Source organism: Pleurodeles waltl, chromosome 1_1 (assembly GCF_031143425.1).
Source record: "Pleurodeles waltl isolate 20211129_DDA chromosome 1_1, aPleWal1.hap1.20221129, whole genome shotgun sequence".
Taxonomy (NCBI): Eukaryota; Metazoa; Chordata; class Amphibia; order Caudata; family Salamandridae; genus Pleurodeles; species Pleurodeles waltl.
The window spans coordinates 441,886,096-441,913,450 of NC_090436.1; the positions used below are offsets into that span (position 1 = coordinate 441,886,096).

Sequence of the window (27,355 nt, forward strand, 5' to 3'; positions counted from 1 at the left end):
CCGCTGCACAACCAATGTAGGAGGCTGGACTGGCTTGTAGTGAGTACCTAGGGGTACTTGCACCTTGCACCAGGCCCAGTTATCCCTTATTAGTGTATAGGGTGTCTAGCAGCATAGGCTGATAGATAATGGTAGCTTAGCAGAGCAGCTTAGGCTGAACTAGGAGACGAGTGAAGCTCCTACAGTACCACTTAGTGTCATATGCACAATATCATAAGAAAACACAATACACAGATATACTAAAAATAAAGGTACTTTATTTTTATGACAATATGCCAAAAGTATCTCAGTGAGTACCCTCAGTATGAGGATAGCAAATATACACAAGATATATGTACACAATACCAAAATATGCAGGAATAGTATTAGAAAACAGTGCAAACAATGTATAGTTACAATAGGATGCAATGGAGACACATAGGGATAGGGGCAACACAAACCATATACTCCAAAAGTGGAATGCGAACCACAAATGGACCCCAAACCTATGTGACTTTGTAGAGGGTCGCTGGGACTATTAGAAAATAGTAAGGGTTAGAAAAATAGCCCACCCCAAGACCCTGAAAAGTGAGTGCAAAGTGCACTAAAGTTCCCCAAAGGACATAGAAGTCGTGATAGGGGAATTCTGCAGGAAAGACACAAACCAACAATGCAACAATGATGGATTTCCAGTCGAGGGTACCTGTGGAACAAGGGGACCAAGTCCAAAAGTCACAAGCAAGTCGGAGATGGGCAGATGCCCAGGAAATGCCAGCTGTGGGTGCAAAGGAGCTGCTACTGGACAGTAGAAGCGTAGGTTTCTGCAAGAACGACAAGGGCTAGAGACTTCCTCTTTGGAGGACGGATCCCTCACGCCGTGGAGAGTCGTGCAGAAGTGTTTTCCCACCGAAAGACCGCCAACAAGCCTTGCTAGCTGCAAATCGTGCGGTAAGGGTTTTTGGATGCTGCTGTGGCCCAGGAGGGACCAGGATGTCGCAAATTGCGTCAGGGGACAGAGGGAACGCCGAGCAAGGTAAGGAGCCCTCTCAGCAGCAGGTAGCACCCGGAGAAGTGCCAGAAACAGGCACTACGAGGATGCGTGAAACGGTGCTCACCCGAAGTCGCACAAAGGAGTCCCACGTCGCCGGAGAACAACTTAGAAGGTCGTGCAATGCAGGTTAGAGTGCCGTGGACCCAGGCTGGACTGTGCACAAAGGATTTCCGCCGGAAGTGCACGGAGGCCGGAGTAGCTGCAAAAGTCGCGGTTTCCAGCAATGCAGGCTTAGCGTGGGGAGGCAAGGACTTACCTCCACCAAACTTGGACTGAAGAGTCACTGGACTGTGGAAGTCACTTGGACAGAGTTGCTGGATTCAAGGGACCTCGCTCGTCGTGCTGAGAGGAGACCCAAGGTACCGGTGATGCAGTTCTTTGGTGCCTGCGGTTGCAGGGGGACGATTCCGTCGACCCACGGGAGATTTCTTCGGAGCTTCTAGTGCAGAGAGGAGGCAGACTACCCCCACAGCATGCACCACCAGGAAAACAGTCGAGAAGGCGGCAGGATCAGCGTTAGAGTTGCAGTAGTCGTCTTTGCTACTATGTTGCAGTTTTGCAGGCTTCCAGCGCGGTCAGCAGTCGATTCCTTGGCAGAAGGTGAAGAGAGAGATGCAGAGGAACTCGGATGAGCTCTTCCATTCGTTATCTAAGGAATCCCAAAAGACAGAGATCCTAAATAGCCAGAAAAGAGGGTTTGGCTACCTAGGAGAGAGGATAGGCTAGCAACACCTGAAGGAGCCTATAAGGAGAAGTCTCTGACCTCACCTGATGGCACTGGCCACTCAGAGCAGTCCAGTGCCAGCAGCACCTCTGTTTCCAAGATGGCAGAGGTCTGGAGCACACTGGAGGAGCTCTGGGCACCTCCCAGGGGAGGTACAGGTCAGGGGAGTGGTCACTCCCCTTTCCTTTGTCCAGTTTCGCGCCAGAGCAGGGCTAAGGGGTCCCTGAACCGGTGTAGACTGGCTTATGCAGAAATGGGCACCAAATGTGCCCATGAAAGCATTTCCAGAGGCTGGGGGAGGCTACTCCTCCCCTGCCTTCACACCATTTTCCAAAGGGAGAGGGTGTAACACCCTCTCTCAGAGGAAGTCCTTTGTTCTGCCATCCTGGGCCAGGCCTGGCTGGACCCCAGGAGGGCAGATGCCTGTCTGAGGGGTTGGCAGCAGCAGCAGCTGCAGTGAAACCCCGGGAAAGGCAGTTTGGCAGTACCAGGGTCTGTGCTACAGACCACTGGGATCATGGGATTGTGCCAACTATGCCAGGATGGTATAGAGGGGGCAATTCCATGATCATAGACATATTACATGGCCATATTCAGAGTTACCATTGTGAAGCTACATATAGGTAGTGACCTATATGTAGTGCACGCGTGTAATGGTGTCCCCGCACTCACAAAGTCTGGGGAATTGGCCCTGAACAATGTGGGGGCACCTTGGCTAGTGCCAGGGTGCCCACACACTAAGTAACTTAGCACCCAACCTTTACCAGGTAAAGGTTAGACATATAGGTGACTTATAAGTTACTTAAGTGCAGTGTAAAATGGCTGTGAAATAACGTGGACGTTATTTCACTCAGGCTGCAGTGGCAGGCCTGTGTAAGAATTGTCAGAGCTCCCTATGGGTGGCAAAAGAAATGCTGCAGCCCATAGGGATCTCCTGGAACCCCAATACCCTGGGTACCTCAGTACCATATACTAGGGAATTATAAGGGTGTTCCAGTAAGCCAATGTAAATTGGTAAAATTGGTCACTAGCCTGTTAGTGACAATTTGAAAGAAATGAGAGAGCATAACCACTGAGGTTCTGATTAGCAGAGCCTCAGTGAGACAGTTAGTCATAACACAGGTAACACATTCAGGCACACTTATGAGCACTGGGGCCCTGACTAGCAGGGTCCCAGTGACACATACAACTAAAACAACATATATACAGTGAAAAATGGGGGTAACATGCCAGGCAAGATGGTACTTTCCTACACTCCCCCTCCCCTTTTTGGCTCCTTTTCCTTCCTTGCTCTTCCATTTCCCTTTTTTCGCTTTCCCTTAACCCGCTACAGCAAGGATTGCGCCTCTTCTAGGATGATGAAGAGATGGAATATGCCCTTCAACAACATTTTTATCTTTGATTGCTGGACGAGAGAGGCCTGAACGCCAGCAGATCTGAACTGGCTAATAAATCCTAAGTCTTGCCTCCGGCAAGCTGGAAATCGGAAAAAATCTGGGGCTAGCCCCCATCAGACACTGTGAAACTTTTTGAATTGCTTTCGTAAGGATTTTATCTTTAATACCGTAATTCACAAAGGTCACAATAATGGTGCAAGGGTATTTAGCATTGGAGAGCCACTGGGATGGGACCTGGTGTGCCATCATAATATTAAGGTCGGGGGCATCTTCAAGAATATGCAATCTAATCAAGGAGTCCACACTGTGTGAGGTACTCTCCTACTCCCCAGAAATTTTTATGCCTTTGGGAACCCCTACAAAGCGTAAATTAGATCTTCAAGCATAACTCACCAAATTGTCTACTTTGCCCTGTGAGATCCTTAGCTTTTTTGTAAGCTAGCTAGCTCTTTATCCCAAAGGAGCAAGCGACCCTTCAAATAAGACACCCTCTGCTCAACTCCTAGCAGTCGCTCGGGGATTTGTGAAACTGTCTCTCCGATCTTGCCCAGACTTTGTTGAAGCATTGCAATTGCAGCAGCATGTGAAGATTCAAGTGCACAAATCTCAGTTAAGATAGTTTCAAGCAGGAGCTGGAGCAAACCTAAATCCACTGTGGGATTTGGCTGATTGGCCGAGGCAAAGCTCCTATCGGGCAGATGATGATCCCCTCCCATTTGGAAACCAGTGGAGGCGATTGCTGACCCATAATCGGTTGCAGCTGGGAGTCACTAACCAATGACACCTCTGCGCTTCCTGTTTCAGAGAGAACATCCCAGGGGCAATATGAAAGAGGGCCTCAGAACTTGCTGTTGATACTACACCACTGATATTAGTACCCAGTGGACTGTCCCTAGACCTGGCACCTTTATCACTTTCCTCGCTACGAACTGCAAGAGTGTGCGCATGCGCTGTGCGCTGCTTCACCTTTTGTGCAGATGGGGTATTTGTGGTATATGAGCCCCTCAGATGATGTTGCCTCATGCGCCCCCTATAGCAGTCTGGTATAAAAGGCGGAGAGCGTCAACCTCCAAATTGCAAGGGGCAGGTCGGAGCGGACTAGCTGCGGCACATGTGGGCTGGGCCGAAACTAGAAGACACAGTCCAGCCAAATGTGTTAGTTGCCTGAGCAAAAAAAAAAAAAAAAAAAAAAGGAACAGTACTGCTATTCAAGCGTAATCTCAATTAGAAGCATGCCATCTTTCCCACAACCTGTTTTTATCAGTGGTTAGAACCATGTTCGAAAGTAATAAAGTCGGCCATTATATTCAAACTTCTGCAATTCGACAGCTCACTTTAGATTCAGTGAAAGGTTTTTGAGCAGCATAACCAGAGTTTCTATGTTAAATATTGGATCAATGTTACCATTAATCGTTCAGAAATTTAGGATGTCAGATACTTCTATGGCTAGAATCACTATGAAGACTTTTTTTAAAAATCTTTGCTGGGATAACATACTATCAGGGTGCCAAAGTCTAAAACTTCAAAGTTTGATAGACTGGGTATGGCCAAGCCCTAGATGGCGTCCGATGCTTGAGCCCAGGGCTTTTGCCCAAGCCACAGCTGTCTGAATGCCCCTCCATGTCAACTAAGAACATTCTGTAGCGCCCAAGAGAGAAATAGTATGTGAAAGCCTCCTGCACATAGCAGCAGGCGACAACTCCTGCATTGTAAAGGTCAGTCTAGAACTGCTTCTCTAGGCATGGTTAACCAAGCAATTATTCAAATTTGCAGCCCCCAAGAGTGCAGGGACCAGATTCACATCTGGGAAAAAATGGACATTGGGGACCGGACAACACTGTGTATTGCCTCCACACCCTCAAATGAGAGAGAGTGTGTAATGCTTACTATACCAACACTGCCCACAGATGAGGCCAGCTGTCCAGAATGTGGCACCAGTTTAACTTCAGGTCAATACAAATGTACACCACCCTCCCCTCCATTACAGTGTGACCATCGTGGACACTGACCACTCACGTGGGACTCTGCACTTCGACTAGGCAGGCCCCCCTGATGACAATGGAGCATCATCACCAGCCACACAAGCGTACTGGCCAACCTATCTGAGCACATACCACACAGGAATAGGACCAACATATCAGGAGCTTGTTTGTTCATCATCAATAAATGGCCCTCCGCCCCAGAATCAAGAGGATGTCCTGGCTTGCGCGTATACAAGAATAGGGCAAAACAGCAATCATGGCAGCCACAAGACCTAAACGTGACGTGACAATCAAAGATCTCCTACAGACCCCCTCCGACAAGAAGGCAGAAATAAGTGTGTAATCAGTCAAGCAGTCTTCCAAAAACCAAGAACAGAAGCTTACCACTCCCCCAGACCACCTAGAGACACTCATTAAAAGCTTTATGGTGCAAATTTTCAACACGCTCAAAAACAAGATTTGTGCAGTCCGCATAGATCGCAAGAACAACTTGTCTGCACTGACACGAGACCTCATTAATCTGGGTAACATGGTTGATTTCTTAGAGTCAACACAATAACAGTGCTTTCTGGAACGACAGGAACCCTGCTCCCAACTGGTGATAATGAGTTCAGAGCTAATAAGCGTCCAAAAAAAAGCAAAAAGACCTCGAAAACTAATATCTGCAATGATATCTACATATCAGAGGGGTACCTCTTGTTGAAGACCTGAAAGGATACATTGAAGGCCTTGCAGAGATGCTCCTGAAGGAACATGGACCTGATCCACTCTGCAACAACAGGGCCCATAGAGCAGGACCCCTCAGTCTAAACTCCAAACTACCCTTTGACATTTTGGTCTGCTTCCAGAATATTGAAGACAAAAAAGCAATCTTCGAGGCAGTGAGAAGTGGAGGTCCACTCCAATACAATGGACATGATTTACACATTTTTCAAGACTTAGCTACTATAGCACTCACCAAGCGACGAGCCTTTCGCATGGTCATCTTCCTCCACTATAACAATACTAGGTACAGATGGGGGTCATCTCTTTTGTTTGCTACATAAATGGCAATGTAAATGCTGGGCCACCTAATCCCTAAAGGAGGTCTGCCAGGTGGGAGGTTTGCTCCCACCAGACAGACACAGCCAGAATTGCTGTGCCCCACGAGCCCAGGGTAAAGACAAGAGGAAATACTTTCAGGTCGCAGAGCAGCCCCCATACAAGTGTAGAAAGAGAGCGACACACTGGAGCCTCACCCAAATGGACTATTGTTCCCCATAAGGACCTCACAGGATGCAGGGGAATGAGGCTTTCTACATTAAACAAGGGCACAATGACGCAACTGATCAAGATTTGGAGGCCCGGTAGTGCACAGTGACGGCCTACAAGATGAGAAAGGGTTGCAGGCTAGGGCAGCTATTTACGCAGACCTTTGTGGACAGGGGCTTTACCCCTATATCTTTCACATTAGACTCTCACTCTGTTTTTTTCCCTCACTTGCATCCTTCCATTTTTTAGCACAAGTCGGATTACCCTGTTGCTATTAATTCCTTACAGGAGGTCCACATCTGTTTTAGTTACTTTTGAAATGTTGCTTGCTTAGGCTTTGTCTGTTCCAGAGATTGAGGAGTACTGGGGGAGAACCATCTGCAGTCACACTATCTTCCACCACACTGAAAACAGAAAGAAAGGCAAAAGAGTACAGCATCAACCCACCCTGTGCATTTATGGCGACCAACTCCCTTAACATTGTCATATATAACATAAGAGGGACTAAATAACCCACATTAACAGTGTTTTGCTCTCCACGAACCAGCCTTACACGTATATTGGGTTTATTCAAAAGATACACCACCTCAAACAAGACCAGGCTCGACTAAAATCAAGGGAATTCCCAGTACCGATTTTTCTCATTTAGAGGAAAGGAAAGGTGCAGGAGTTGGCATCTCCAGTGCCTGCTGCTGCTTAAGGAGACACTTTCAGATTAAAGTGGGTGGCCTTGAAGGAACCACTTTGAAGAGAACCTCTGATGCTAGCTTCCAAATATAGTCCCAAACCAGGGCAAGAATGTTACCTATCTAAGGCGTTTCGTAACATCACAGCCTGGTGATCAACAACATCAATAATAATGGGAGGGGACTTTAATCTAGTGCTGGATCAGGGTGCAGACACAGACCAATGGGGATTGGGATGTTCAGCAACTCTGTTAGCACACAAACAGCCACTGCAGGAACTGGCCCTGATCAATGCCTGGAAGCCCAGACACCCCCTTATTTTTTATTATTATTTGTTTTTAGATTGTTTTATAAAGCGCAAACATGACCCAAGAGTATCAGAGCACTGTACATAAAGATGATACACAAAAGTAGATACACTACTTAGGTAAGATGTGGCATGTTGTTACAGACGAAATAAAAATAGTCAGGGTGGTTTTCTGAGATTGTTCAGAGGTCATGCAATTGTAGATACCCGGGGAGCAGAGATTGAGTGATGTTCTCCTGGGAAGTATGTACCTTAGAAGGGATTACTCGCACTACTCTGGAGCACTAAAAAGTATGCAAGTCTAAACTACATTTTCCTTGACAAGCAGCTGGTCTCGGTCCTTACTGATGCTACCAAACACCCTATCACACTGTCTCACCAAGATCCAGTGTCCTGAACGCTAGAGTCTGTAAATGTACTAGCCTCCAGGAGAACACGGGAACATGGAGTCTACAGGCCTCACTCCTGAAACACCCAATAACAGTTGCCAACATTAGACCCAGCATCACAGACTACATCGCCAACAATGATACGGACATGTAAGTGCAGCCTCTCTCTGGGATGCATTGAAAGCAGTGATCTCGAAAATGTTATTGTCGAGATGGCCTGCCTGTGTAAAATGCAACAAGTCCTATCCACAGAGTTAGACAAGGATCTTGGGAAGCTGGAACAAGCTCACAAGCAAAAGGTCTAGAGGGAAATGCTCATTGTACAATGTCAGATCAAACTCTAGAAAGACAGATCAGCATTCCTTTTGCCCATAATTGACAAGTACTACGAGGTTGGCAACAAATCAGGTAAACTTATCAAATCTCCTAAGGGTAAGAATACAATCGGAGAAGTCATATTTCCCATCTGGCAAATATGCCCTCAAGATAGGGAAAAAGACTAATGCTTCCATGGCCTCTATTCCCAGTTATACATGAAAGCGCCTACTGACTCACAAGCAAATGCTACTTATCTTGCAGAGGGTTCTCTCCCCATACCTAAACGGGAAGACATAGAATCTCTGGACAAATCGATGGCAAGAGAGAAAATTCTTATAGCTATATCCAAACTATGTGCTTCTAGGAGACCTGGACCGGATGGCTTTACTGCCATATGTATAAATGCTTTGTTCCATCACTTCTCCGCTTACTTCACAAGGTCTATCAGGTGTTGATTCAGAGGGGCTGGATTACCTTATTATGGCTGAATCAACCGTCTCTCTAATTCTCGAAACCAAGTAAAGATCCTAGCAATTGTTGGTCCTATCGTCCAATATCTCTTGCCAATCTAGCTGAAATAATTTTTACCAAAATTGTGGCCCTGAGGTTACAGACCTTGATGAGGAAGCTAATACATCCTGACCGATCGTGCTTCATCCAGAAATGTCAGGCAGGAGACAATACGAAAAAGCCCTGAACCTTCTTGATATAGGAACCTTGGGGTCTAAATATTCCATACTGGTCACCAAAACAATCAAGAAGCACTCTGTTCAATGTCCAACATTTATCATCTCCAATGTGCAGAAGGACACAGTCTTGGTATAGTGTAAGTATCTCCTTTATTTAGCTCTAACTAGAAACCCATACAGCCAACATGTTTTGCACAAATAAACTTCTACAGGGCAGTAGTTAAGCAGCCTAATCCCTTCCAAGAATTTGGCCATTCATTAAAAAGTCACAATTCAACAAATAAGAATTTAAAGTCATCATATAAGCGGTTATTTGTACCCGAATCCATAACAAAAAAAAACGCACATCCGTATCAGCATTCTTTGCCCTGCTGCTTAGTAAATTACTCCATATCGATCACCCTGGGCACTGAAAAAGCATTTTGACAGGATGGACTGGTATGGTATGATGGATACACTGCAGGAAGTGGCGATGGGAGGTAAGTTTATAGCCTGGATATTGGCGGGGTATCACTGCCCCAGAGACAATATTACGATTAATAGACTTCATTCTGGGAGGGTGGCATAAACAGAGGAATAAGACAGGGTGTCCTCGGTCATTGACCTCCTCTTCGCCCTCACACTAGAATCCCTGGCCCAGCATATCCAAGCTAACCCCCTAATCAAGGGAATTCAATATGGCACCCCAGAAATTAAGTTGACAATGTTTATGGTTGACTTCCTGCCTTTACTGAAAGATCCTCTCTCCTTGCCCTACTCCAAGTGCTAGACGAACTCCAAGCTTATCAAATGATCTCAGGTTTTAAAATCTGCATTGCTAAATCTGAAATCTAAAACATCTGGGCTCCCAAACCTACAGATGAACAGGTACGGACTATGTTCGTTTGGCAACTTCTAAATTCAATTGTTTAGGATTGTCCTTTACCCCCCCCATATTGACCAGGAACAGGGAAATCAATTTGGAATGGCTGAAAAGGAGTTTGTAAACCAAGTATAACGGCTGGATGTATAAGACACTGACATTAGGAAGAGTTGCAGCATATAAAATGTCGATATTGCCTATGGTCCTATATTTTTTACGCTCTGACCTTTCATATCCTGCGAGACTACATTACCTACCTCCAATCACTGTGTTATTCATATATCCGGGTAAAGCAGAGAGGATCACTAGTAGACAATGCACACCGCGACTGCACCAGGGAAGGCTGGGAATCCATGATCTATCATGCTACTATGCTGCAGCCAACCGTCAATTTTTGATTCATTGACACAAAGGGAGACAGAAAAGGAATGGTACATTAATCTATCACACTACTGCAGCAGGCTTCTTTTGGGGACCGGTGGGGGTAGGGTTTGGGGTGGGGGGGTGGGGTGGGGGGGGGGGGGGGGGATGAGGTGGGTGGTGCATTTGCGACCTAAACTGGAATGAACCAAAGCAGATCTGAGCTCACCTGTTTACCAACACCCTTTAGCTCCTTGTGGGGAAACCAGGAATTCACCCCAGGGTAAAATATAAATTCCTATCACAGATGGATGGAGAAAGGATGCAAAACACTTAGATATATGTGGAAACCATCAAGACGTTTGAACAGCTGAAGGACAAAACGCCCTCCCAGAGACGGAATGTTACAAACATATGCAATTGTGCAACTGGCTGCTCGACTCTAAAATCAAACAGGGAGCCAGCAGAACGCTCACCCATTTTGAAAAATAGCTCTTGACCTGCACTAGGGATAGACACACCACTGTGTTAAATCTTAAATGGGGAGACCATACGTTCAGGTTCCAACAGGCTTGGTAGCAGGAACTAGGCATCGCACTGGACTAGGAAAAGTGGTATGGTATTATAATGTGGGCTAATAGTTGTACTTCCCATGAAGGAGGGTAGGTAAACACTTCTTAAGATCCTTTAAAATGGCCACGAAACTCTGGCATGCCTAGCAAAAATGAGGAGTGGGCCCACACCATCGGAGAGGCTGTGGAGAAGTGGGGACTTTACCCACATTCTTTGGTCTTGCCCCAGGCTGAAAACCTTCTAGCCAGAGGTGCTAATAGCTATGGGACAAATAACTGGTGCAGCCCTAACTAGATGCCCTGAGGTGATATTGCTTAGACCCCCAGCTACAGATATCTATTCACTATGCCTTACTCCAGGCTGGTTTACCTCCCATCTACTTGTAAGCAAACCGTACTTGGGCTATGTGGACAACAACAATTATACCCCCTTGAACACAGAATGGAAAAGTAGTTGTGGACTTAAGAATGGAAAAACTCTCAAAAATAGCAAGAGGGGAAGAAAAAGACTTTGCCAAGCAATGGAGTAGTCTTTTTTTTATTTTTCAGCACAGATTTTAAGGAAATCTCTTGCCCAAGCAACTTTGGGTGTTAAAGATTTGAGTTAATTCCGAACATGAGGATTACTACGCCACAGTTCATATACGGCCCAATGAACAAACACACCCACAGCTTCAGTAATACTGGTGGGCAAGGAATAGGTACTTCTGTCATTTGTGGAAATCAAAAGAGGTGGCAGATGAGGGAGGAGGGTTGGTATTTAGGAGAGTGGGAGAGAGACAAGCGGGGTGGAAATGTTGATGAACCATTCTCCGTATTTTTCTCCTAAGTATCCCATTTTTTTAATGGTTCAACTGCTAATAATTGCATAGTTGATACATCTAAATGTCAATAAAAGAGTATTTCAACCTAAAGTTTGACAGACACAAGTTGTGTGTCTTGCTAGGAAGTGAGATTGTTGTTAAGATGGAAGAAGAGATTTGTGTGATACTGAGTCATCTTGCAGTAGTTTTTCATTGTTTTGTGGATGCTAGTGTGTCACCAGCCCCAGCCAGGGAGCATGCAAATGAACACGCCACATGTGGAGCTCTATAACAGACGCCTTTGTTCCTCAGCATACAATACACATTGCACTCTGATTACATCATACCGTTAATAACCACACCTTAACATCTCCCAACAAGTTATGTAATTCCTCTCTTGAGTCCGCATAGAACTACAAGGGTCCTAGCGCACAGCCTCATGACACTACATCACCCCCCTTTGTTAAATAAAATGTATAAAGAACCATTACATTATATTTCGATCGAGTGGTATGAGGTAGCTGAGGTGCACTAACTGTGCACTGATGGCACAGGTTCTGATGCTTGATCTCGACTGTTAGGCAGGATCGCATAAATATTAATTGCAGGAGCTGATGAACATCGAGGTAGGTGCTTAAAGTGTGACAAGTTCTGTGTGATGCACTCCCCAGGATGTCACTGTGTCCTCTGCATGTCACCACCCTCAGAGGACTAACAGCAAATGTGCTTGACCAGGTCCCAGTCACCATTCATTGAAGACTGTTTCTTGAGTTCGTCAATGCTGATCGGCATAGGTTTTCATTTTGCACTTCTAAGAAGTGCCTGTGATACAAACCTTATCAGCATTTAAAGATCGGTCCAATGTCCACTGTGGCAGTTTGGCTCTGATGGCAGGACTCTCATCAGTTGTGCAGTGAGGAGCTGAACGATAAGCTTGACACAGGGCTTGGCTTAGCTCGACCCCCCTCCATCGATGCTCATTGAATTACCCTTTTGAGGTTACCCATGAATCGTTCCACAATGCCATTGGCTTGGTGCCACAGAGGTATATTTTTTTGATGCTTGGCATTTAGTTTGACTAAAAACTCCTTGAATTCTTTGCTACTGAACAGCGGACCATTGTCTGATTTGAGAGTGGCGGGGATACCCCATGCTGCAAAGATTTCATCCAGCCGTTCGATGATCTTGTCATGGGTTGTTGATGATAATTCCTCTACTAAAGGAAAGCGTGCCAACTCAGCAATGACTACCATGAGATGATGTCAGTTCCCTAAGGTCCCAAAGAAATCAAAATACAACTCTTTCCCAAGCCTGTGCAGAAAGGTCAAACATTGTCAGTGGCTGTTCCATCACTTTAGGGGAAAGGCAGTTGCAAAGATGACACTTGTTTAGCTCCTTCTCAACTTGTTTGTCTAGGTGTGGGAACAAAGCTTGGTCTCTTAGGGTTCTTTTGGTGGCTACAATAGCACAATGTCCTTTATGGGCTAGTTCAATTACTTTTTGTCTTAGGCTCTCAGGTATGACGGCTCTCAAGCCTATCAATACGACACCTTCCTTGGTCTCAGATAGTTCATCCTGTATGTACGAGGCTGGCCTGGCTTGTAGTGGGTACCAGAGGTACTTACACCTTGTGCCAGGTCCAGTTATCCCTTATTAGTGTAGAAGAGGTGTTTCTAGCAGCTAAGGCTGATAGAAGGTAGCTATGGCAAAGCAGCTTAGGCTGAACTAGGAGACATGAAAGCTCCTACTATACCACTGGTGCCATATGCACAATATCATAAGAAAACACAATACACAGATATACTAAAAATAAAGGTACTTTATTTTTATGACAATATGCCAAAAGTATCTCAGTGAGTACCCCCAGTATGAGGATGACAAATATACACAAGATATATGTACACAATACGAAAATTATGCAGTAATAGCAAAAGGAAGTAATGCAAGCAGTGTAAAGTTACAATAGATTGCAATAGGAGCACATAGGAATAGGGGCAACACAAACCATATACTCCAAAAGTGGAATGCGAACCACGAATGGACCCCAAACCTATGTGAGCTTGTAGAGGGTCGCTGGGACTGTAAGAAAACAGTGAGGGTTAGAAAAATAGCCCACCCCAAGACCCTGTAAGGTAGGTGTTAAGTGCACCTACAACCCCCCGAGAGCACAGAAGTTGTGATAGGGGGATTCTGCAAGGAAAACCAACACCAGCAATGCAACAACAGTGGATTTCTGGACCTGAGTACCTGTAAGACAAGGGGACCAAGTCCAAGAGTCGCGACAGTGTCGAGAGTGGGCAGGAGCCCAGGAAATGCCAGCTGAGGGTGCAAGGAAGCTGCCACTGGATGGAAGAAGCTTGGTGTTTTGCAAGAACGAAGAGGACTAGGAACTTCCCCTTTGGAGGATGGATGTCCCACGTCGTGAAGAAGCTTGCAGAGGTGTTCCCACGCAGAAAGACCACAAACAAGCCTTGCTAGCTCCAAGGGTCGCGGTTAAGGTTTTTGGATGCTGCTGTGGCCCAGGAGGGACCAGGATGTCGCCACTTGGATGAGGAGACAGAGGGGGCGCCCAGCAAGTCAGGGAGCCCTCACAGAAGCAGGCAGCACCCTCAGAAGTACCGGATCAGGCACTTAGAAGAGGAGTGAACCGGAGTCCACCCGAAGTCAGAAAAGGGAGTCCCACGACGCCGGAGGACAACTCAGAAGATTGTGCACTGCAGGTTAGAGTGTCGGGGACCCAGGCTTGGCTGTGCACGAAGGAAATCCTGGAAGAGTGCACAGGAGCCAGAGCAGATGCAAATCACGCGGTACCCAGCAATGCAGTTAGCGTGGGGAGGCAAGGACTTACCTCCACCAAACCTGGACTGAAGAGTCACTGGACTGTGGGAGTCACTTGGACAGAGTTGCTGAGTTCCAGGGACCACGCTCATCGTGCTGAGAAGGGACCCAGAGGACCGGTGATGCAGTCTTTTGTTGCCTGTGGTTGCAGGGGGAAGATTCCGTCAACCGACGGGAGATTTCTTCAGAGCTCCTGGTGCAGAAAGGAGGCAGGCTACCCCCAGAGCATGCACCACCAGGAAACAGTCGAGAAAGCCAGCAGGATGAAGCGATACAAGGTTGCAGTAGTCGTCTTTGCTACTTTGTTGCGGTTTTGCAGGCGTCCTGAGCAGTCAGCGGTCAATCCTTTAGCAGAAGGTGAAGAGGGAGATGCAGAGGAACTCTGGTGAGCTCTTGCATTCGGTATCTGAAGAATTCCCCAAAGCAGAGACCCTAAATAGCCAGAAAAGGAGGTTTGGCTACCTAGGAAGGAGGATTGGCTACTAAGAGAGGTAAGAGCCTATCAGAAGGAGTCTCTGACGTCACCTGCTGGCACTGGCCACTCAGAGCAGTCCAGTGTGCCAGCAACACCTCTGTTTCCAAGATGGCAGAGGTCTGGGGCACACTGGAGGAGCTCTGGGCACCTCCCCTGGGAGGTGCAGGTCAGGGGAGTGGTCACTCCCCTTTCCTTTGTCCAGTTTCGCGCCAGAGCAGGGCTGGGGGATCCCTAAACCGGTGTAGACTGGCTTATGCAGAGATGGGCAGCATCTGTGCCCATCAAAGCATTTCCAGAGGCTGGGGGAGGCTACTCCTCCCCAACCATCACACCTATTTCCAAAGGGAGAGGGTGTCACACCCTCTCTAAGAGGAAATCCTTTGTTCTGCCTTCCTGCGCCAGGGCTGCCTGGACCCCAGGAGGACAGAAACCTGTCTGAGGGGTTGGCAGCAGCAGCAGCGGCAGTGGAGACCCCGGAAAGGCAGTTTGGCAGTACCCGGGTTCTGTGCTAGAGACCCGGGGGACAATGGAATTGGGGTGACAATTCCATCGTCTTAGACATGTTACATGGCCATGTTCGGAGTTACCATTGTGACCCTATACATAGGTAGTGACCTATGTATAGTGCACGCATGTAATGGTGTCCCCGCACTCACAAAGTCCGGGGAATTTGCCCTGAACAATGTGGGGGCACCTTGGCTAGTGCCAGGGTGCCCACACACTAAGTAACTTTGCACCCAACCTTCACCAGGTGAAGGTTAGACACATAGGTGACTTATAAGTTACTTAAGTGCAGTGGTAAATGGCTGTGAAATAATGTGGACGTTATTTAACTCAGGCTGCACTGGCAGGCCTGTGTAAGAATTGTCAGATCTCCCTATGGGTGGCAAAAGAAATGCTGCAGCCCATAGGGATCTCCTGGAACCCCAATATCCTGGGTACCTCAGTACCATATACTAGGGAATTATATGGGTGTTCTAGTATGCCAATGTGAATTGGTGAAATTGGTCACTAGCCTGTTAGTGACAATTTGGAAAGCAGAGAGAGCATAACCACTGAGGTTCTGGTTAGCAGAGCCTTAGTGAGACAGTTAGTCATCACACAGGGAACACATACAGGGCACACACTTATGAGCACTGGGACCCTGCCTGGCAGGGTCCCAGTGACACATAGACTAAAACAACATATATACAGTGAAATATGGGGGTAACATGCCAGGCAAGATGTTACTTTCCTACACTGTACATTTTTTAAATTCAACATCGTCCGCAAAAGGTTGAACACTCCTCTTCTACGATTGAGTTGAAATTATGTCTTTGAGGATAAGCATGTTCTTATCGGCATTAGTAGCAGCAATAATCTGTTTGCTGGATAGGGCTGCTGGCATGCTGGACCTCACAATTAAATTAATGTACTCCCCAGCCATTTTGGATGTCGAACTGTCTATTTAGCTGTACCGTGAAAAGTAATCAGCAGAGTTGTAATCTTTACCCAGCTTTCACACAATCACATAATTGTACTCTTGCATTCGCAAACCCCCACCACTGAAAGCAAGGGGGCATCTTGGCTTTCGGGTTTCAAAAAAATTGTGAGCAGCACTTGGTGGTCTGTAATGATAAAGAAATGTTGACTGTTTAGAAACACATCAAAATGTTTGCAGGCCCACACTACAGCCAGACTCTCTTTCTCTGGCTGAGAATATGCATGTTCTCTGTCAGACAAACTTCAACTGGCATAGGCCACAGTGTGTCTCTGAGCATTCGGATGAACACTATGCGGAGCAAGAATGGCCCCCACCCGCACCGGGCTTGTATCTAATATGAGCTCAGTATGTAACTTGGAGTCAGCCTATGCCATCATGGATGCATTTTCAATCATAAGTTTTATTAATATGAAGCTTTGACCACAATCAGCAGACCACTGGAAGGGACATTTTGTTTTGTCAATACTCTCAATGGGGCACTCACTGTAGCAAAGTCACAAACATACCTTGAGCAATAACTGGCCATACCTAAGAAGGATTGCAGCATGGTTACATCTTGTGGGGGGCATGTAACTGACAATGCTTGCACTTTATCTGGGTCAGGAGTCATTCCCCCATCAGAGAATACGTGCCAAAAGAATTTAAGTTTGGTCTTGTGAAACTCACACTTGCTGTGTTCAGAGTGAGAATTGCATCAGCACGTAACTGCCACAATTGTTTAAGAGCCTTGTTATGCTCCTCTTGTGTCGTTCCAAATACCAGTATGTCATCACTGTAATTAAAAGCATGTGTGACAAGTTGAATTACTCCATCTATAACATCCTGAAATATTTCTGCGGCTGACACTCCCAAACTCAACCATTTGTATCTGAACAAACCAACATGAGTGGAAAAAGTAGTGATGTACCTGCAGTTCTCTTCCAGCTTGAGTTTATGATATCCCTTTTTCAGGTCAAGACAGAAGAAGACTTCGGCACCGTTCAGTTCCATGATCATATTTGCTATGTGTGTGTACCGGGATGTCTTTCTCTCTCACTTATTTTGTTGGCCTCGTGCATATCAACAAAGATGCGCACTGCACCTCCACTGACCTTTTTTGGCACCACCACTATGGGCGAAACCCATGGGCTAGAACAGGTGGAGTGTTCAATTATGTCATGCTTCAACAGCGTTCTTTCTCAACAGCTTCTTGCAAGTGAAAAAGTGACTCTGAGGTGCCACTGGGCATCAGGGCAAATGTCCTCATTAACGTGAAGTCGCACTTTCATTGTGTTAAGTCTTCCTAGGCCATGAAACAACCACAGGAACTGACTCATAATTTCAGATTGAGTGTGGAGGTTATAATTGAGAGATAGCAGTCCCGTGTGAGCAACAGTGGCAAAACTGAGTAGGTATGAACTGGACAGAGTACCTCAAAGAAAGTGGCTGCTTTGTATTGCATTGTATAGCACTTTCACTGTGAACGACCCTTGACTTTGTAACAGTTCAGAAGCAGCCCGCGTGTATACCTTTGTGTTTGATGGGTCGAGGTGTGGCACAGGAGAGAGACTATTAAACTTCTCGATTGGCATGATGTCAATCGACACACCACTCTCTATGATAAAGTTTATGGGGCAACCAATGACTTATTGTAATCTTGGGGCAATGTCTAAATTAATTCAGTTGTTCTGTGTGATGGTTTGTCTGTCATTTGTTCTTCCTTGCAAGCAGCCAAACTGACATGCACCTGTCATTACTTGGCCAACACCCTCATTGCACACCCATCTACTTCACTGGTGCTTGATAATGACGCTGAAGAGACTTTGTAGGAAGGACTTTGTCTGGTTTTGACTGGTGTTGCTTTTTGGCCTTGTGGACATGGCGAGAAGGTCTCTGGAACCTTCTGGCATCCATTTTCTCTTCTCGCTGTGACCTACTTGGCTTCTCTTTCACTTTGCAAACCGTTATGAAGTGGTTTTCTTTCCCGCAACCTTTGCACGCTTGTCCTATGGCTGGGCATTTACCAATATGGGGAAATGAAAACCCACATTTGAAACACAACTTTTCATTCTCTCAAGACCTCGATAAGCGTGCATCTGCTTGTACTTGTGCTTGCTTTTTATTTCCAATGCTGATTCATTTTTCGCTGCTCCAGCTTTCAAGTCAGTAGCTTGTGGGTCTGCTCTTTAATCGGCTCTTGCAGCCATCAGTATGGTTTCTAAGCTGGTGTTAGACCGGACAGCCTTAGGGTGGTCATCCCCCAACTTTTTGCCTGATCCTGTTTTTGCTGGTTTTAGGACTCTGCAAACTTTATCACTGCTGACCAGTGCTAAAGTGCAAGTGCTCTCTCCCCTAAACAAGGTAACATTGGTTCCTACCCAATTGGTATATTTAATTTACTATTAACTCCTTAGTAAATTGCACTAATGGTGCCCAGAGCCTGTACATTAAATGCTACTGGTGGGCCTGCAGCACTGGTTGTGCCACCCTCATAAGTAGCCCCTTAACCATGTCTCAGGCCTGTTAATGCACGGCCCGTGGCTGCAGTTTTACTGCCACTTCGACTTGGCATTTACAACTATTTGCCAAGCCTTAAACTCCCCTTTTTCTACAAATACGTCACTCCTAAGGTAGGCCCTAGGTAACAAATGGGGCAGGGAGCTTTGTAAGTAAAAAGCAGGACATGTACTTATGTATTTCACATGTCCTGGTAGGGGAAAACTCACAAATCCATTTTTCCCTACTGTGAGGCCTGCTCCTCTCATAGGCCAGAATAAGAACTGTTCTTATATACTTTTAAGTGGTAGATTCTGATCTGAAAGGAGTAGCCCTGTCATGTTTAGTATGGACAGAATGGTAATAGAAAATTCTGCTCAGTGGTAAAGTTGGATTTAATATCACTATTTTAGAAATGCCACTTTTAGAAAGTGGGCATTTCTCTGCACTTACTGCCATCTGTGCCTAACAGCCTGTCTTCAATCCACGTCTGGTCTGTACTGGTTGACAGCTCCCCTTGTGCATTCCACCCAGAAAGCCATAAACACATGACACTCAGTCACATCTGCATACTGAATGGGTCTCACTGGGCAGGAAGGGTGGAGGGGCTCTCTCTTACACTTCAAAGGCCAGTGGCCTGCCCTCACACAAAGGACTGATAACCTCCCACAGAGATCCTGGCAGAACGGACTGGGCTGAAAGGTGAACTTGTGCACTTCAAAACCACTCTTTGACCCCCCCCCCCCCGAAAGGCATTTTTGGGTATATGTACTGGGTTTCTGGCCCCACCAAATCAGACACTTCTGGACCTACACCAGGACTCTTGTCAGAAGGACTGAATGGCTGTCCAAAGGACTCATTTTGACTGCTTAGCTGGAAGGACTGCTGCCATGCTTGTTGCTCTGCTGCATGTGGGTCCCTGACTCTCCTGGAAGGGCTCTGCCTTCCTTCAAAAAAGCTCTCCAAGGGCTTGGATTGAGCTTGCCTCCTGTTTTGAAGTCTCAGGGCGAACAAATACTTCACATACTAGCTTTCAAGCTAGTTCACAGACTTCAGTGACTCCAGCACCGACACCGCTGTCAGACGCTGCACTGCTGCCTGCTCCAGGATCATCGCTGAATGCAATGCCGCGGCCTGCAAGTCCAACGTTGTTGCGATGCTGCAGACATCCCGCAGTGTTAACGTGGCACTGTAAAGTCGACATCTCACATCTTGACCAACTGGCTTCATCGAACCCGCCTGGTCACAAGAAACCAACTCTGCATCAGCTCCCCTGCAACTGGACAGAACAGATGCCTTGCCTCCCCTTCCTTGCAGTACGGAACAGACTCCTCACCTCCTCGGACCCCTTAAGAGACAGACGCCTCACCGGCTCCAGCGATGCCTCACCTCCCCAACTGCATGCAACATGTTTGGTTCATCGTTTTCAAAGGCACTGTGCCTGGGGGTCCCTGCGACTCCGTGACCAGCACCAGTGGCGTCGGACTGTTGGGAACGACTCAGTCAACTACGTTGTGATAGCCCCAGTTGGAGTTATTGCGTTTCTAAGTGCTTTATTGGGATTTAATATTTAAAATCATAACTTTGCCTGTGTACATTGGAATACCATTCACCTGCACCTGCGCCAAAGGGTTGTGGTACAAAAGATGGACCATGCGCCTGAAGTTCGGGCCGAAGCTCATTCGCACCAGGACTTCCTCCAGGAAGTTCCTAGCCAGGGTGTCGAAAGACTTGAGAAAGTCTACCAGGAGGAGCGCTAACCCACCCCCCAGTCAACCTGCCCGCGAAAGTGCCACCTGGACCAGCCGGAGACAGTAGAGCCTGCTTCTGCCTGGCATGAAGACGCACTGATCAGGATGAAACAGATAAGGCAGTGTGCGTACCAACTGGGCAGCCAGAACCTTCGCGAATATCTTAGTGTCTGCATTAACTAGCAAGATGGGCCGGTAGGATGAGCATTGATCCTGGGACAGGTCATCTTTAGGTATGACCACGATCACGGCACAATCTGAGGTGAAGCGCCTCCTTATAGGCGTTAACAAGGGGCGATCCCAGGTGCGAATGGAATCGCTTGTAGTAGTCGGCAGGGTACCCCTCTGGACTTGTGGTTTTCCCCGATTGAAGAGCGGAGCCGGCCTCTCCCACCTGCTCCTCTGTAGGCCAGCTCTGAACACTGGAATTTCGAAGACCATGACCTGTAGCAGTGACTTCGTTAGGTGGAACTCTTGTTGTTTGGTTGGTGGGTTTTGAGTTATTGGGGTCTTGGTGTAGTTTTGTTTTAGATGCTGAAATTTCTATTAAGTTGGATATCCAGCCTGTGGCTGGAGCTGTACAAGGCCCTAGCACAAAGGCATTGCCTCTTCCTCCCTAGGCCATAATTGAAATCCTTGAAGGCAAATGTCCTTCCATAAGGCAGATATCCGACTAGGTCTGCCGAAGTTCCCAGAGTTGAACAGAGACCCCTGTCAGAATAACACTGGCCTTGCGACCAATATTTAAAGAAATTAGCACATAGACCAAGGGGCTATGAAAAACACATTTGAGGCTCTAGCTCAGTACACTAGAGACACTAGTACCATGGCGATTTCTGTTTATATTGTTAATAGTTATCAATATATACATAAAAGCCCTATCCTTCTTTGAAGCGACAGCACCGGCCAGACAGTGAAGGAATTGTGAGTTGTGTATACGGTCATACTGTAATAAATTCTAAACTCTACCACCATGCCTTGCCTTCCTCTGTAACTTGACAGGGCATGTCAAGTGCCCAAATGCAATTCTTTACTATTGTGCTCGCAACTGGATGGCATTGATGGGCTTGAGGCTGATACTATGATAGAACTAAATACTGCACACAGTAACTGTGGTCAGCACTGGACTTCTCAAAGTGTATGCTAACATCAAGAATGCCACAAAGTGGAGAATTCAATCTGATCACTTCAGGCTTAAGAAAACAGTAAGCCAAACCACGAAATAAAATGATAGATTGAGTGTTGAAACTTTTTAAACACTCACCCAAGTCACAGATCTGGGTTTTATCTATTGTTATGTTGCTTGCCATGGCACCCCAGTTTGGACATAGCCATATGCAAATCAATCTTGACCATGCTACCCATTGGAAAAGTCCAGTCGAACTGCCAAGCCAGGTCCTTCTTGGGCCGAAAACAAGCATCCTGGGACCGGTGTCAGGGTATCACCCCTCATCAGCCAGGCTAACTTGAATCCAGTGGTGCGGCGAGCAAGGGACCCACTTCTGGGCATACTCTTGCCATTTTGGGCAACGTAGCAAAACCACAAAATAAAATGATGGACGTACTGTTGAAACCTTTCAAACACTCACCCTCAGTCACAGATCTGGGTTTAGCCCCTCGTTATTTTGTTCAACACGTCACCCCAATTTGGACCAAGCCCTATGTAACTTGGTCTTGACCCTGCTACCCATGGGAACAGTCCAGCCCGAACTGCCAAGCCAGGTCATCCCTGGACTGGAAAGAAGCATCCTGGGACCAGTTTCAGGGTATCACCCCTCATCAGCCAGGCTAGCTTGAATCCACTTGTGCAGCAAGCAAGGGACCCACGTCTGGACATACCCTTACCAGAGAGGACATGTGTTGCTTAAGAAAATAGTAAGACAACGTCACTAATTGTTGGAGTAGATAAAAGGAGAGGTGACGACCCATGTACAATGTAGCTGCCACAAAATCTCTACATTCAGGGACATTGGTAAAAATTTGAGATGATGCTGGGCAAAGAGATGCCTTGGGTCTTCCATGTGCCGAGACCCACTAAATTCCCTGCGAGGGAAACACAGAGCATATGTTACTGGTTGTGGAACAGTTGTTGTTGGGGGAACACCAACATTTCTATTGCAAGCAAATATGTTTGAACAAGTATGGAAACTGCTAGTTGTGAAGACTAAAGGATTACTCTATAAAGCCAATAGGTCAAAATATTTCTGCCACCTAAGTGTAGCTGCCATATGCTTGCAAAACATTTACAAAACCATTACCTATGATGACGTTTTACTAGCAGTGTTTTTTTTTAAAAACATGTCTTTCGGCTGTACCATGCATTTTATTACTATTTGTGAAGACTCGAAGAAAACACTGCCTAAGCAAACACTCAAATCACAGACATCTACAAAGTTATGTCATTTATAAACTTGAAAACAGCAACTTTAAAAGGTAGACAGAAAATAAATCACCATTTATATGGGCATCCTAAGTGCAGGCATGATAAATAGCTGACGCTTAAAGTTAATATAAAAATATAACATAAAATGTACACAGTGAACAAGCATTGTCACTAAGCAGAAACAAACTATTGTTAGGTGGATGTGAACAAAGAACAGAGAATTTGTGCAGTCACTCAATGCGAGGTAGCCAGTAAGCATCATGGGCCGACCCATTGCACCACGCTGTATGCTGAGGTTGGCGTAAGCAAAATACGAATAACAATTTAACAGATCAATGGATGAAGACGTCGAAATAAAAAAACAAACAAACATGTTTTGTGCATCTTGCGTAGGACTGCATTTTTTTTTTTTTTTTTAAAGAAAAACAACAGTCTGGTGAAACAGCTAAAAGTGCCTTAAAGGCTAGACCTAAAAAATTATTAATGACACACATAGCATGGCTATAGCAAGTGGGTGCCCTCTGATTGACTACGCATTTTCGGATTTCGGAACTGGTCCTAGGCGCTTAAGAGTGTTATGGAGGGTATAGGTAGTATCACACTGAAGAGTAGTATGAGGGACCCTGAGCACTTTGTATCAAACACAATTTAACCTTCTTGGGAATATGGAATTAAGGTTGTGTAATGCTGGGGGAAGGGAGAGTTTAGAGTTATAAACACCATCCTTCATTTGTATATATACACACAAACACATCCACTTTAAAATGTTGAAAATAAAAAAATCAAGTCTTTGAAAATTAAATATCCATGTTCGACCCCCAAACATCAACTTGTCATTTTTACCCACAACTAGCAGGCACTGCAGCCACACGTTCTGCATCAATTACTATATATCACCATCTGGCGTCAGAGGCGCTCATCAGATGCAGGGAACCTTATAGCCCCTGACCTACATTTGTTCACATTTCCTCCTTCGGTTCTAAAAGCCATTATCGGAATCAGGTTCCCATATAATGGTCAATTACACATAGCCAATAGTTGAATCTAGTTGTATCCACTCCAGGCAATTTTTAATATGTGCGTTTCATTTTTACCGCCTTTCCACAAACCTATGTGGTTCATCAAAGAACACCATTATGCCAGAAAAGACCTCCTTTACACCATGATGTGCCAGAGTGGGACTCCATGTCAGAAAGGCTCTGGATTATGCCAGAAAACCCCTCCACAAAGGGATGACAGTAAATTAGAGATGTTAGGCTTGACCTTGACAACCATTACAGTACAGTCATGTCACGTGCAGACAGGCATAGCGGAAGGAAAGGAACAAAGATCCCAGCAGCAGATGAGAACAGTAGCTCTAATGGTACAGGGATACTGCACTATTCCGATAAAGGAGCTGCCCCTTGCATTTATACCGTGCATGTGGATGAGAACTCCACCACTACAGCTACACGGTGTATGTTTATCATGCAAGCCAGTAACCCAAATGCATGCAAGTCATCTGGCTTACCCTCAATGACCCCTGGCACTGCCTTTGCGACCCCTGGCTTCAGCGGTAGCAAATTCAGTGCAGGAACACAGTGGCAGCTCGTCCTTATGAACGACAGGCAGGGCTCCGCTCCTTTTGCTTTTGGTAAAAATGTTATTGCACTAATAGTGAGACGTAATACTTACAATTAGTGTAATAAAACATATGAATATGCCCTTCCATGGCAGTCCAGGCAAACATAAATGCTTTTAAATGTATGTTGTGTACGTGGTTGAGGGTGAGAGTGTGTTTGTGAAAGAGTGTGTGTCTGTGTAAGTGTGGATTTGTGTGTATGTGTAAGTATGTGTCTGTTGGTGAAAGTGGAGGTCAAAGAGCGCGTGAGGTCACTTCCGCTACCCCTGGCATTTTGGTGAATTGACGTCGATGCCCAGATGATCGTCCGAACATAACTCAGACTGTCAGCTTTGCTACAGACAATGGTAGTTGGAAAAAGCAGCGTGTCTCCAACCCCTGGTCCCTAATCAACCACCAACCACTCCCTCACAGGAGGACTACCAAATGCCCCCAAGCTCACATCATTGTTTTCAACTCGATCAACGGAAGAGAACATGTACTATAATCAAATGTTAGTTTGTATAGTGAAATCCCTTGTTTGGAGTACGCCGTTCCTGGTGACATGGAGTCAGTAAGGTCCAGTGGGACCGTCATCTACAGAAAATGTTCACTAATAAAAACTCAAAACAGAAAACATATTAATCGGGACAACAGATTATAAGGTTGGTATTCACAGGGCAGCACTGTAGGGGTGCAAGTCCATGCCCCCAAGCTTGTTCATATCACACCAATATAGCTTTAAGCAAGAAACACAGAGTATTAGTGCATAAAACAATACAGCACTAAATCCATAAATTAGCTAAAGGGTGTAAATGGCACGAAGAGAAAGGAAACACTTAACATGGATGTCAGATCAAAGACATAATCAAACTAGTGTTCACATCCAAAGCCTCTGAAGTAATGTTGGGCAAAACAAGGACTGCAGCTTCATTTCTCATTTACGTACCCAAGAGACGGGGCAAGATTACCGTGCACGATGAAGCAGCAGGATTTCTATCATTCTGCTGATGAAGAGCACTTCAAAACACTTACTCTGGAAGAAGCTTGTATTTTTCTAAATCAATCTCCGGTAGAAATGTATCACATTCAAACTCTTTCAAGATCCTGGTCACAAAGAGCCGCTGATGATGCGATTTTGCCATTAGCTCCTTAAAGAAAAAGATTACAGAAATATATAGTGAATTAGCGCTAGTTATAAAAAGTACGATTTAAAAAAAAAGTTTGGAATCAAAGCACACCATGTAAATATTTTCACCCCCTGTTTTTTCATTTAATCTTGCAACATTTAAAAGGTAATACTTTTAATTCTGCGATTGCCTTTTATAAAATGTATACTGTAGATGACTGCGAAATCAAACCAGACTACATTTTTTTCCTTTACTGCACCACAGAGCTCAAGTCACTCGCATCTGTGCGGATAGCTAGGAAACAGCAAAGCCCATGTAATTCTTCACAAAGATGATGCTCAGAACAGGCTTACCATATGCCATACCTCCCTCAAAAGTATTTTACTGATTTTTGCAGGCATGGTACAGTACTAGTGATAGGTATAATTGTAAGCACAGCAATGTTTTCCAGCGAATCATGTGTAGGATATCAGCTTAATGTGTCATTACAGTTGTCGTCAAATACCAGTGTTTTGAGTCAAAATATTAAACACAATTATTCAAAACTAAAAGAACTGTGGAGCCTGCTTATAGTGGGATGTGTCGGAGAGTGTGGCATGAGCTGGGTACGGAGGGTCTAACGCCTGAATGGGTGCCCGCCAGGGGTGGTGCATGGGCGGGGGCGTGAGCGAGGTTGGCGATAGGGGGCAGTGGCATTCAGGCGTCAATGATGATGTGCGCCCGGGCCCGGGTCTTGTGGAACTCTTGCTGGAATGCCCGTGCAGGTGGATGGGTCGCACACTGGAGACATGCTGCTGCCACCGTATAGGGCGAGAGGCCTCCAGTGATCAGGGGATGTGGATTCAAGCATTTAAGGGAGTCGTGTAGTTCACAGAGGACGCACATCATTTTTGGCTTAAACATGAAGCAAGGTTTCCAGGGATCGTAAGCCATGTTCAATGGAGGTTAACTCACTCACCAGGCGGTGTGGTATCCTCCAACTGGAGGCCGATCAGTGGCTGCTTGCGACAAGTATGAGGGCATCTCACTCTAGGGCACGAGTCAAGGCAGTGTCTCCGTAAAGCTCGAAGTACTGTGCGATGCCCTGCGCCAGCTCCTCTCGGAATGGTGGGGCAGATAGTGCTTCCGTTTGCAAACGCCGTGTGAGTATAGTGGGCCCTTGTCTGCCCCACCTGAGGGTCACCAGTAGCAGGCAGGGGTCTGATGGAGTACACAACAAATACTCCGCTCAGCTTATATCAGTGGGATCCAAGCAAAAGGAAGAGGTTGATGCTAGGGTGTACATCATCAACCAGGGAGTAAAATGACTATTCCCAATGGGTTGGGTGTCCGAGTCACCAGACGTCATGTAAGTCTCAGTGTGTGATCCATGTATGAAAATGCTGTGTGGTACGGACACATGTAGCAGCATACAGGGGAAGGGAGGAACGGTTGAGAGAGACGTGTAGTATGCACCAAAGTCACCGCCTCAAAATCCCGAATGTAGGGGATCTTGGAAGAGTACGCGGGTGAGCGTGCCTAGAAAACCCAATTGATTATCAGTGGGGTTATATATTGATACTTATGTGACAGAAGCACCATCGAGTTGGCCCTCCAAGATCACAAGCCGACCATCTGCGTCTACTCTGTGTTCAGTATAAACTCGACCCAAGGTGCAATCCAAGTGAGCACTCTCCTAGCATAAGCTGAAATGGATGTGCCATATATTTGCCCCCTCCATTTTGTGTGAACCATTTGTAGCTACGCTAGCGTAAGATAGGTTTCTTATACCGCATGGGAATGTACGGGTGGCAACATTTAAGGGGTAGCCATGCCACCCACATTCCTTGTAAAGATGGGCACTGTGGAGT

The 27,355-nt window shown here is 46.1% G+C and overlaps 1 protein-coding gene across 1 annotated transcript in view; it reads right to left on the reverse strand.

Annotated features, from left to right (window-relative positions):
- Positions 1-27,355, reverse strand: part of DHFR (dihydrofolate reductase) — a 227,881-nt gene that overhangs the window by 19,650 nt on the left and 180,876 nt on the right. Inside the window, exon 5 of the mRNA XM_069224548.1 lies at positions 25,411-25,526. Coding sequence (XP_069080649.1) covers positions 25,411-25,526 — 116 coding nt within the window. The remainder of the gene's footprint in view (positions 1-25,410; positions 25,527-27,355) is intronic.